A 10,219-nucleotide genomic window follows, 5' to 3' on the forward strand; every position below is an offset into this window, starting at 1 on the left:
CTGCCCCCGCCCCACGCCGCGGCCAAAGGGCATTGTGCCCCCACAGCCCCACCCGGGGGGGGTCACGGCCACGCGCAGCGCGCAGTGGGAGCGGTGCTCTCCTCCGCCCCACCCCCCCGGCCCCACTGCGGAGCGGATTTGGGGCATTTCGGGGATTTCCGCCCTCCCCCCATTGTCCCCGCTGCTGCCCTCCGCGGCGGCCCCGTGTCCCCGCGCGGCCGTCAGGTGACAGCGGGGCGGGGGGGGGTTGACCCCGCTTCCCCTTTTGGCGCCATAAAGGCGCGGCGGGGACACGCGGGGACGCGCGGGTGACACACGAGGGTGAGTGGCAGCGGGGAAAGGGGCTCTGGGCCGGGACACCCCTCGCGGGGATCCCCGCAGTGCCACCGCGTTGTCCCCCCCGCTTCAGATGCTGGTGCTGCTGGCGGTGACGGCGGCGGTGGCAGCCGGGGCGGGCCCGGGGAGGGCGGTGCAGTTCCTGGCGGTGGGTGATTGGGGGGGGGTCCCCGAGCCCCCCTTCGCCACCCCCCGGGAGGTGGCCACGGCGGCGGCCATGGGCCGCGTGGCCGTGGGGCGCGGCGCTGACTTTGTGCTGGCGCTGGGCGACAACTTCTACTACGATGGGGTCCGGGATGAGTGGGACCCTCGCTTTCAGGTACGGGGAGGCACGGGGGTCTGCAGAATCTGGGACGGTCCCTATCAGGTGGTGGTGGTGGGGGGGGGGGGTCCTCAAAATTTGGGAGGGGGGAACTCTGTAGGGTGGTGTCAACGAAGTGGGATCTTTAGGGGGTGGGGGTCCGCAAACGGAGGATCAAGGTCCCTATGGGGGTGGCTATCTCCATCATCTCCAGGGTGTCTGGGAGGGATATGCCTGGCGGGGGGGAGGAGTGATGATGTCCCCAGAGCCGCTCAGCTCCCCTGGACCTCAGTCCAGGGTCCCCCCACCCCATGGACGCACCAAAACCCCCTGCCCCCAGGAGACCTTTGAGCGCGTGTTCGCAGTGCCAGGGCTGCGGGCTCTGCCCTGGTTCGTGCTGGCAGGGAACCACGACCACCACGGGAACGTCAGCGCGCAGCTCGCCTACAGCCGCCACTCGGACCGATGGTGAGGGACAGCGGGACCCCCACCCAGGGATAGGGGACGCGGATGGTGGTTCCCGGCACAGCCACCCACTCACATCCCCAGCACGTTCCCACATGTCCCCTGGGTATCCCCTCAGGTATCCCCAAGCTGTCCCCACGCGCGCCCTAGCTGTCCCCAGTCCAAACTCACGTCCTCTTACCCCATCCGCCCTTCCCACAGCATTACTACGTCCTGCGAGTGCTCCTGGAGTGTCCCCAATTTTCTGTGTCTCGGGGCTCATTGCACTGGTACTACACCAGTGTCTGGTGCCGGGAGTCCTTGGGCTGTTCCCCAGCTTGTCCCCACGTGTCTCTTCTCAAACTGTCCCCACATCCCCGCAGGCACTTCCCACACTACTACTACAGCCTGCGCCTGCACGTGCCGGGCACCAACGCCACGGCGCGGCTGCTGGTGCTGGACACCGTGCTGCTGTGCGGGGCCACTGATGACTTTGGGGTGGGGGCATCCCCTCGAGGCCCGCTGGATGCCGCTGCAGCTGAGGCACAGCTCTCCTGGCTGCAGGGCCGCTTGGCCTCCGCACGGCACGACCGCTACGTGCTGGTGGCCGGCCACTACCCGGTGTGGTCAGTGGCTGAGCACGGCCCCACGGCCTGCCTGGTGCGGCTGCTGCGGCCGCTGCTACGGCGGCACCGCGTCACTGCGTACCTCTGCGGCCACGACCACAACCTGCAGGTGAGTCCTGGGATGGGGAGGGACGCGGGGAACTCCTCTGGTTTGGTGAGCCTCTCTCCCACACACACATTTTGCGGTTGAACGCCACACTTTAGAGTCAAGCTCCACCCTCATCCCAGGTCTGAGGTCAAACCCCCCCAGTTTTGGCCAAGCGTCCCCTCCCCTTTTAGGGTTACTCCTCCCCATCTGAGTCTCCTCCTTTAGGGTCACACATGTGGGGTCCAGCCTCTCATTTGAGGGTCAAACCCTCCTGATTTGGAGGCCCTCCACTTTTGCGTCCCCTCTCTTTTTAACGGGGCTGCTGTTTTGTCATCCCATTGGGGTTACAGGGGGGGGAGGGCAGCAGCAATTTCCAATACAGGCTGAGGTGGAGTGGGGGAGGCAGTAATCTGGGGACAATGTTCCCATTTTCGGAGCTTTCTCCAAGCTGATTTCTGAGGGGGGATCAGAGGAGGGGATGGGAGGGCCTGGCACCCCCCAGTTTTGGCGGCTGCAGAGTGGCAGCCGTGCACTCCCCTACAGTTCCTCCAAGAGGACGGGGTGGGCTACGTGGTGAGCGGAGCCGGGAACTTCATGGAGGCATCACAGAGCCACAAGGCAGCTGTGCCCCCCGGCACACTCCGCTTCTTCTTTGGGGCTCCACAATCACCCGGGGGCTTCGCTCACCTCCGCCTCGACGCCACTGCTGCCACCATCACCTTCCTGGAGGCCACCGGGCGCGTGCTGTACCGCGTGGCACTGCCGCCCCGCGACTTCTGACCCCCTCCCTGTGAGCCTTGACCCCCCATGACCTCTGACCTCGCGGCCGGAGACCCCTGGCGGGAACTGGGGAGGAAGCACTCGTCGTTCCTCTCTCCGGAGCTCCCGTTGGGCGCCGGCCCGCCCCGAAACCTCCGGCGCGGCCTCGGGCTGCCCCGAGGCCCAACGTCGAAGCCCTCTGCAGTCACGGAGACCACATGACCGCGGCTCCTGCGGCCCCCGCCCCCCATCAATAAAGGCCTTTGAGTGGAAGCGCTGTCGCAGCAGTCCCCAAACCGCCCCGTTTCGCCCCAAACCCGACGGGGCGGAACGGAACGACGACGGGGACCGCCCGCAGCGCCGAGGCCCTCCCCGCCGCTGGTTGGACAGGAGTGCCGTCCGTCACGAGAGGCCGTCCAATGCTTGCGGGAGTCGGGCGGAAGAGGCAGAAGTGGGGCGGGCTTAAGGAGCAGCTTCCGGTCGGCGCGGCAGGAGCGGCAGCTCCCGGGGTAAGCGCGGCCTGGGGCGGACGGGCCGCGGCGGCTCCCGGAGCCGGGAGGGGGGGCTCGAGGTCCGGGCAGGAGCAGGGAGGGAGGGCCTGGTCCCCCGTCCTCTCGGGCCTGGTCCCCCGTCCTCTCGGGCCTGGTCCCCCCGCTTCCTACCGTGTGTTTTCGGGGGCCCGGTACCCCTCCTTTCGGTGTCCGTCGTTGTCCGCCCGCCCCTCCCCCTCTCTCGCCATGGGGCGCCGCAAGTCGAAGCGGAAGCCGCCCCCCAAGAAGAAGGTGACGGGCACGCTGGAGACGCAGTTCACCTGCCCCTTCTGCAACCACGAGAAGTCCTGCGACGTGAAGATGTGAGTGGGGCCGGGGGAGGGGCGCAGGGCGGCATTCTGGGGACCCCCTTCTCACCCGGCACCCCCTTACCCCTCCGTGCCGCCCTTCTTGCAGGGACCGCGCCCGCAATACGGGTGTTATCTCGTGCACCGTTTGCCTGGAGGAGTTCCAGACGCCCATCACCTGTATCCTTCACGCGGACCCTCCCCCCCCACGCGTAGTTTCCACATCCCCCTCTCCTCCGTTAGTGCCTTAACCCGTGCCCCGAGATCTGTCGGAGCCAGTGGATGTCTACAGTGATTGGATTGATGCCTGTGAAGCTGCCAACCAATAGCAACAGGGCCTTCCCGACTCAGGAGGGTGCACGACTCTGCCACCTCCCACCACCCCAAGCATATTTTCTTATTGTTATTATACGATTTCTTCACTTTTTCTCTGTTTTATCTCCCCGTGTTGGGGGTACAGCAGCTCACAGGCCGCCTCAGGCCAGGGAGGGGACCCCTGCCCATGGGTGGGGTTCTGGCACAGCCTTGTCCACGTCCCCACTCAGCTGAGCCCCCAGGGTCAGCCACAAATAAACGCTCGCATGGGACAGCAGCACCGCTGGGGGTCTGTGGTCGCTGGCAGCAAGGGGAAGCATTCCCCTGTATGTCGTCCCCTCTGTGCCACCATCGCTGCCCTCGTCCTTGTGTCCTTTAACCCCCTCAGTGCCTTTACATCCCCCTGTCGCCTTTGCTTTCCCTCTGTCTAGCCCCGTGCCTCGCTATCCTTCTGTTCCTTTAGCTGTCCTCTTGTCCACACCCTGTGTCTGTTCCTCCTCTGTGCCACAGCGTCCTGTTCCCCTATACCCCCTTCATTCCTGGGCCAGCGGAAGCGGTGGGTTTGCGTGTGGGTTTTATTGTGCCTCGGTGGCTTCACATGTGTGGGGCAGCAGCGGGGCCAGGTCAGGGCCCCCCAGCTCAAGGTTCCCTGCTCCGGGGCCCCCCCACTGGCCCCTTCCCAGCAGCCCCGGGCGCGCGGTGAGGCCGGTGCGGTGCATCCCCAGCACGGGGAGGTGCAAGCGGCCGTGGGGAGGGGGCGTGGGGTGGGCTCCAGAGGGGTTATTGGGAGTTGTAGAAGCTGTGGTTGAGGCCGTCCTCGCCCAGCAGCCCAGGCGCGTCGCAGTACTTGGGGTCGTAGACCTGCCGCGGCAGCCCGTACACCGTCATCCCCTGCTGTGAGGCACCCTTGTTGCTGCCCATCTGCAGCCCAATGATGTTTGTGTCGCAGCGCTCCATGCCCAGTGCCGGCTCGAAGATCTGCCGCTTGGTCCCTGGCGCCGTCATCCCCGCCTGCGCGCCGTGGGTCAGCGCGGAGGGGGTGTGAGGCTCCCCCCGGTCCTTCCACGCCCCCCCCTCCCCAGCCCCGCCGTGCCATGGGGCATGGTGGTACCTGGCTGGCCCCCTTGTTGGTGCCCATCTGAAGGCTGATGGTGGCCTGGTCCAGGGGCTGGTCTGTCCCCAGCTTGGGGTCGTAGAGGTGCCGCCGTGTGCCGTATGCCGTCATGCCTTGCTGGCTCGCAAACTTGTTGGTGCCCATCTGGGGATGTGAGGATTGGGGTCAGGCAGGGGCTGTGTGGCTGCGTTCCCCCCCTCCGCAGTTCTGCCAGCCGTGATGTCCCCCCAGTGTCACCTGGAGGCCGATGATGTTCCTGCCCTCACGCAGCTTCTCAGGCTGGAAGCGACGCTGCTGCTTCTCCGCATACTTCACTCCCAAACCTACGTTGTTCCCCTTCGTCTTGGCCTGCATGATATCCAGATTTGGGGGGCGGGGGGGTGGGGCTTGGATTGTGCACAAAAGCCCCTGTCCCTCTCTGCGAGCCCCCAGATCCCCTCTTTCACAGTTTTCTCCAGAACGAGCACACCCGCCCCCCCAACCCACTGAGACCCCCAGGACTAGCCCCAGACTCCAGCCCTCTGTGCCCCTCTCGCTCCAGCTGCTGGGAGCAGCTCTCTTCTGTGGGGAGACCTCAAAAACTGCTTGGGATCCCCTCAGCACCCCAAAGACCCCTCCAGCCCACAAAGTCCCCCAAGGCCACTGCCTTGCCTCACCTGGCTGGCGAGGGCGATGAGGGTAGACTGAACCTGCGTGTGGTTGGTGTTCTCGAAGAGGTCGTTGGCCTCAAAGATGTCGTGGGGCTTCACTCCGTAGTGCTTGATGGCCCGCAGGAAGTTCCCGATGTTCTCCAGCTGCCACAGATGTCAGCCCCGGGCTCGGCCCTTACGTGAGCCCTCCCCCGCCCTGCTGTAGGAGCCCCCCCAGCCTGTTCCCCCCTCACCTTGTGCCAGTTCTGGACGGGATCATTCACCTTCTGCACCGAGCCAGGCTGCAGCTTGTTGATGAGCCTGGGAGAGGGGTCAGAGGTCACAGCCAGGCTGTGCCTCTAGAGGGTGACCCTGGGGTTGGGGATGGAGTCAGGGAGTTAGGGGGTCGTACTCGCAGAGGATGACACCATCCTTGAGGCCGTCCATGAAGTTGTCCCCAATGCGACGCCCGGTGGCTCCTTCGATCCAGACGCGTAGCTGACGCTCTGTCTGTGGGTCGTACTTCTGTGCCAGCTGGGGGAGGACAGCAGTGTGGGGGACAAAGGGTGACGTGGGAGTATGGGGATATCTCTAGTTAGGATGTGGGGGGACAGAAGGTGACAGAGGAGCACGGTGACATTCCTGGGGAGCCATGTGGAGAACAGAGGAATGACGTAGGGAGCATACCTTGGGGGGAAGGGGAATGTGGATGGAGACAGGTCCAGCCTGCTGCCATGGATCTGGATGGTTGCATTCCCCCAGTGCTGTGAGGGGTTGGGGTTCGGGGAAGGATGGTGGGGGGGGTGAAGGGAGAAGGAACGGAATAGACTCATTGCTTCTACCCCCCCCACCCCCCCCCCTTACACACACCCCACCCCTACCCCCCCCCCCCTTCGTAGGCCCGGGCCCGCCGAGCCCTTGCCCATATATAGCCCCGGGGCTGCGGCTGCCCGCCCGCCACACTCTGACACCTTATAAGGGCTCGCGGCAGGGCCGGGGGGGCAGCGGGCCCCCCCCGGCACCCCCCCCCACCCGTTAACCCTTTCCGGGGGCGGGAGAGGGAGGGAACGGAGCGGCGCGGGCCGCCCCGAACCCCCCGAATTCGTTCCCCACGGGGAAACTGAGGCACAGCAACGAACCCCGACAGCACCACGGACAGCGCCGGGCGCCGCCTATTGCGGCGCGGGTTCGAGTACCGCCCCCCCCGCTCCGGTGCGGCGCAGCCCGGTTCAGTTCTGCCTACCTTGTTCTTCACCTCGGCCGACAGCCCGTAGGCCGGCCCGCGGTTGAAGTTCGCGCTCGACATCGGTTAAGATCGAGGCTGGCCCGCGGCGGTTCTGTTCGGGTTTGGGTCCTGCTGGGCCCCGGCTCCGCTATGGATGGGTTCGGCTCGGCTCGGCTCGGCTCGGCTCGGTTCGTCCGGCCCCGGCCCGGCGCCGCCGCCACTTTTAAAAGTCGGCGGAGGGCGCGGAGCCCCCCCCGGCTCCAGGCTGCGACAACCAATGGGATCCCCCCGCCGTGCTGACGTCACCGCGGGGCGGGCGATGGCGTCATTTTTTCCACATTTAGCGGGGGGATCCCGGGGTGGGGGACATAGCGGGGGGTCTTTCCAACACCCCCCCCCTCCCCACCCTCGCCTCCCGCCACCCTTCCCTCTCCGTCCATCCCTACTACTGTGCATCGCCTTATCCATCTCCTCATCTCTCCCCCGGTCCCCCTGTCCCCCACACTCTTCTTAATCCCAACCTCCCGCCCCCCTGCCGGTGCCGTCACCGCATCGGACTCCGTAGCGGGGGGGGGGGGTGTGTGTGTGAGGGGCGGTTCGTCACAGGCAGGGAATGCGTCCCTGGGGGGGGGGGGCGTCCCGCCCCCGGGGGGGCTGGGAGCTGGAGGATTTGCCGACATCCCTGGGTGTTCTCCTGGCTCACGAACTGCCAGGAGGAGACGGGGGTCGGGGTGCGGATGCCCCTCCCACGGCCGGAGCCGCCGCTACCGTTTATAGCAGCGGCCGCGGCGCTGTTGAGGTGCCACCCCGTCCCTCTTGTCGTCACCGTCAGCCTCGGGTTCCGGCGTCACCCCCCGGGCCCGAGGTTATCCCCATCCCCTGCCTCTGACGTCACCGCGTATCCCCGGCTCTGCCATCACCGCTGGGGCGCGCTGTGACGTCACAGGGAATCCCCCTTCTGCCCCGCCCCGCGCAGGGCGTGGCCGCGGCGGACCCCGCCCCCTGACCCGGAAGCGTTTTCCGGCGGGGTCAGCGCAACGGCGGCGCCCGACGGCCGCTGAGCGGTGTGGGGGGAGGCCCGGCGGCGGTGCCATGAGGCTGAGCTGGGCCCGGGCACTGCCCCGGGGGCTGTGGGGGGGCTGCGGGGCCCCGAAGGTGCGGGGACACGCGGGGACAGCGTGGGTGCGTGGGAGAGGGGGAGCGGGGAGGGACGTGGGTGTGCAGAGGGAACACAGGGTGACCCGAAGGGAGGAGGGTATAGGGGACACGGGGAGGACACGAGGGGAAGGGGAGACGCCGGGACACGGGGAGGACACGAGGGGAAGGGGAGATGCCGGGACACGGGGCAGCAGGGGGCACAGGAGTTCGAGTGAGGAGAAAGGAGTAGGGAACGTGAGGGTGCTGAGGGGACGTGGGAAGAGAGGGGAGCGGGAGTTGCAGGGAGACGTGGAAGGGACACGGGGATGGGAGGCAGAGTGACCATGGCGGGGGAGATAGCAAGGGAATGGGGCCAAGGAGAGGGCCGTTTGCCTGCCTTCACCCTGTGCCCCCTCCCCAGGCTGCTCGCCCCATGTGTCACCGGAGCGGTGGTGCACCAGACCCGTCGTCCGATCACGGCCCCCAGACCACACCACGGGATGAGGAGCAGGGAGGACCCGCAGCCTTTGCGGCAGCACTGGCAGAGCTGGAGCGGACCCCAGGCCGGCGCTTGGGGCGCCTGGAGCTGGTGGAGGCAGCGCTGGCAGCTATGCCGGCACTGGGGGTGGCCGGGCAGCGGGATGCCTACAATCGGCTGCTGCGCCTGCTGCCCCGTGGGCCCTGGGTGCCACGAGGGCCCTTCCATCGCCTCTTCGCCCCTTTTCCACGGCAGCAGGAGTGCGGCCTGCAGGTTCTGGAGCAGATGGAGAGATATGGTGAGGGCGGCTGTGGTGGGCCGCTGGGGGGTAGCAGGAGTCCCTGCACGCTCCCAGACGATGTTCCCCCCTCCCTGGTGCAGGCGTGGTGCCAGACGCGGAGACGCGTTTCCTGCTGCTGGCCATCTTCGGGCCCCGCAGTCGTCCTGTGCGCAAGTGTCAGCGGATGCTGTACTGGCTGCCGCGGATGCGCCATGTCAACCCCTACCCGCTGCCTGACCAATTGCCCCCTCCTGGCCTGGCCGCTGCCTGCCTGGGACTGCGCCGCATCGCCAATGACCCTGACGCCCGGCTGAGTGTCTACCAGGTGGGGGACACCTGCGTCACGTGGAGGGGGCAGAGAGGGGGCACAGGGGAGCACTAGGGGAGGAGGGGATTGAAGACGTGGGAGGGACATGGGGTGGTAAAGAGGGACATTGTGGGAAAAGGAGAAGGGGAACATGGGTGGGGGAAGAGAATGGGAAAAAAGAGGGGAATACAGTAAGGACGTGGGATGACAAGGAAAGACACAGGGGGAAGAAGGGGATGGGGATTATGGGGGGACACAGGGTTGAAAGGCAGAGTGGACACAGGAGGAAAGCCAAAATGACCCCAGGATGTAACCGTTATCCATTTTTACAGGAGCCCCAGCCTGAGCAGGAGGACAGCGAGGGTTCTATGCAGCCCTACATCGTCGGTGAGTTCTAGGGAACACCAAGGGAAATCTGGGGCACGAGCATCGCAACTCAGCCCTGTGCTCCCTTCTCTACCTTGCAGGCATCCAGAGTGCGGAACAGCAGGAACTGCTGGCCCGGCACGGCCCAGAGCGCCCCGTCTTTGTGGAGGGACCGTTCCCACTGTGGCTGCGCAGCACCCGCCTGTTCTACTACGTGCTGCGGGGGGACCCTCTCCCCCCTCATCTGCGAGTGAGCTGGGGCATGGGGTGGGATAGAGCCCCTTTACTGGGAAAGGGAAGGAATAGGAGACCCCTGTAGCCCCAGATGAGACCAGATGGACCTCCCCCCCCCCCATCAGCCCTGTATCTCCTCAGGATCCTCCCCCTGACCCTGAGCGCAGCCTCTACTATCCCCTGTACCTCGACCTGGACCTGGAGCGCGGCCCATGGGATGACGATGAGTTTGATGTGGATGAGGGTAAGGTGTGGGGGCATGGGGTGGCAGCCACGTGGAGACCCTTCTGGCTCCCTCGAATGTGCCTCCCCACCCCAGCCCCTCTCCTCCCCACACAGTGGAGGAGGGCCCCGTCTTTGCGCTGTGCATGGCAGGGGCTGGTGACCAGCGCACTTTGGCCAAGTGGATTGCTGGACTGCAGCAGACCAACCCCGTTCTTGGACAAACACCAGTACTCTTCCGCCTGGGGGAGGGGGATTCCTCTGCTGGATCCCCCGGAGAAGGGGATGCACTGCACCTGGAAGGGGCAGGGGAAGCCAAGCTGGAGGCCCCCAAGGTGGCGTGGGGCCACCGGGCACAGGCAGAGGGGTGAGAGGGTGTGAGGGCATTGTGGGGGGTAATTTGGGTGCCTCTTTCCTGGGTTGTGGGTCAATAAATGGAGGTGGTGTGGACGGGGAGAGCTGTGTCTTGTCTGGGGAGCTCTGAGGGGAGACTTGGTGTTAACCTATTCACCCTGGGGGC

General features: G+C 66.3%; 4 protein-coding genes across 4 annotated transcripts; 3 read left to right on the top strand and 1 right to left on the bottom strand.

The window, feature by feature from the left end:
* Positions 1–202: 202 nt before the first annotated feature.
* Positions 203–2,657, top strand: ACP5 (acid phosphatase 5, tartrate resistant). Its single transcript, XM_065729171.1, has 5 exons — positions 203–321; positions 410–655; positions 978–1,105; positions 1,465–1,816; positions 2,339–2,657. Exons 2-5 carry the CDS (start codon positions 410–412, stop codon positions 2,573–2,575), a joined length of 963 nt encoding a protein of 320 aa, XP_065585243.1. The 5' UTR covers positions 203–321; the 3' UTR covers positions 2,576–2,657.
* Positions 2,658–3,238: 581 nt separating this feature from the next.
* ELOF1 (elongation factor 1) lies at positions 3,239–3,819 on the top strand. Its single transcript, XM_065729156.1, has 3 exons — positions 3,239–3,407; positions 3,502–3,572; positions 3,657–3,819. The coding sequence occupies exons 1-3, from the start codon at positions 3,292–3,294 to the stop codon at positions 3,719–3,721; spliced, it is 252 nt and encodes an 83-aa protein (XP_065585228.1). The 5' UTR covers positions 3,239–3,291; the 3' UTR covers positions 3,722–3,819.
* A 449-nt stretch (positions 3,820–4,268) lies between these two features.
* Positions 4,269–6,903, bottom strand: CNN1 (calponin 1). Its single transcript, XM_065729155.1, has 7 exons — positions 6,694–6,903; positions 5,863–5,984; positions 5,705–5,771; positions 5,478–5,615; positions 5,059–5,169; positions 4,819–4,965; positions 4,269–4,718 (listed from the first exon to the last, which is right to left on the bottom strand). Exons 1-7 carry the CDS (start codon positions 6,754–6,756, stop codon positions 4,488–4,490), a joined length of 879 nt encoding a protein of 292 aa, XP_065585227.1. The 5' UTR covers positions 6,757–6,903; the 3' UTR covers positions 4,269–4,487.
* Positions 6,904–7,770: 867 nt separating this feature from the next.
* ECSIT (ECSIT signaling integrator) lies at positions 7,771–10,197 on the top strand. Its single transcript, XM_065729157.1, has 7 exons — positions 7,771–7,830; positions 8,234–8,588; positions 8,672–8,895; positions 9,210–9,264; positions 9,345–9,493; positions 9,619–9,721; positions 9,817–10,197. Exons 2-7 carry the CDS (start codon positions 8,246–8,248, stop codon positions 10,068–10,070), a joined length of 1,128 nt encoding a protein of 375 aa, XP_065585229.1. The 5' UTR covers positions 7,771–7,830; positions 8,234–8,245; the 3' UTR covers positions 10,071–10,197.
* Positions 10,198–10,219: the final 22 nt, after the last annotated feature.

This window comes from Cyrtonyx montezumae, unplaced genomic scaffold (assembly GCF_038088225.1).
Source record: "Cyrtonyx montezumae isolate F1298 unplaced genomic scaffold, pur_monq_1.0 scaffold_109, whole genome shotgun sequence".
Lineage (NCBI taxonomy): Eukaryota > Metazoa > Chordata > Aves > Galliformes > Odontophoridae > Cyrtonyx > Cyrtonyx montezumae.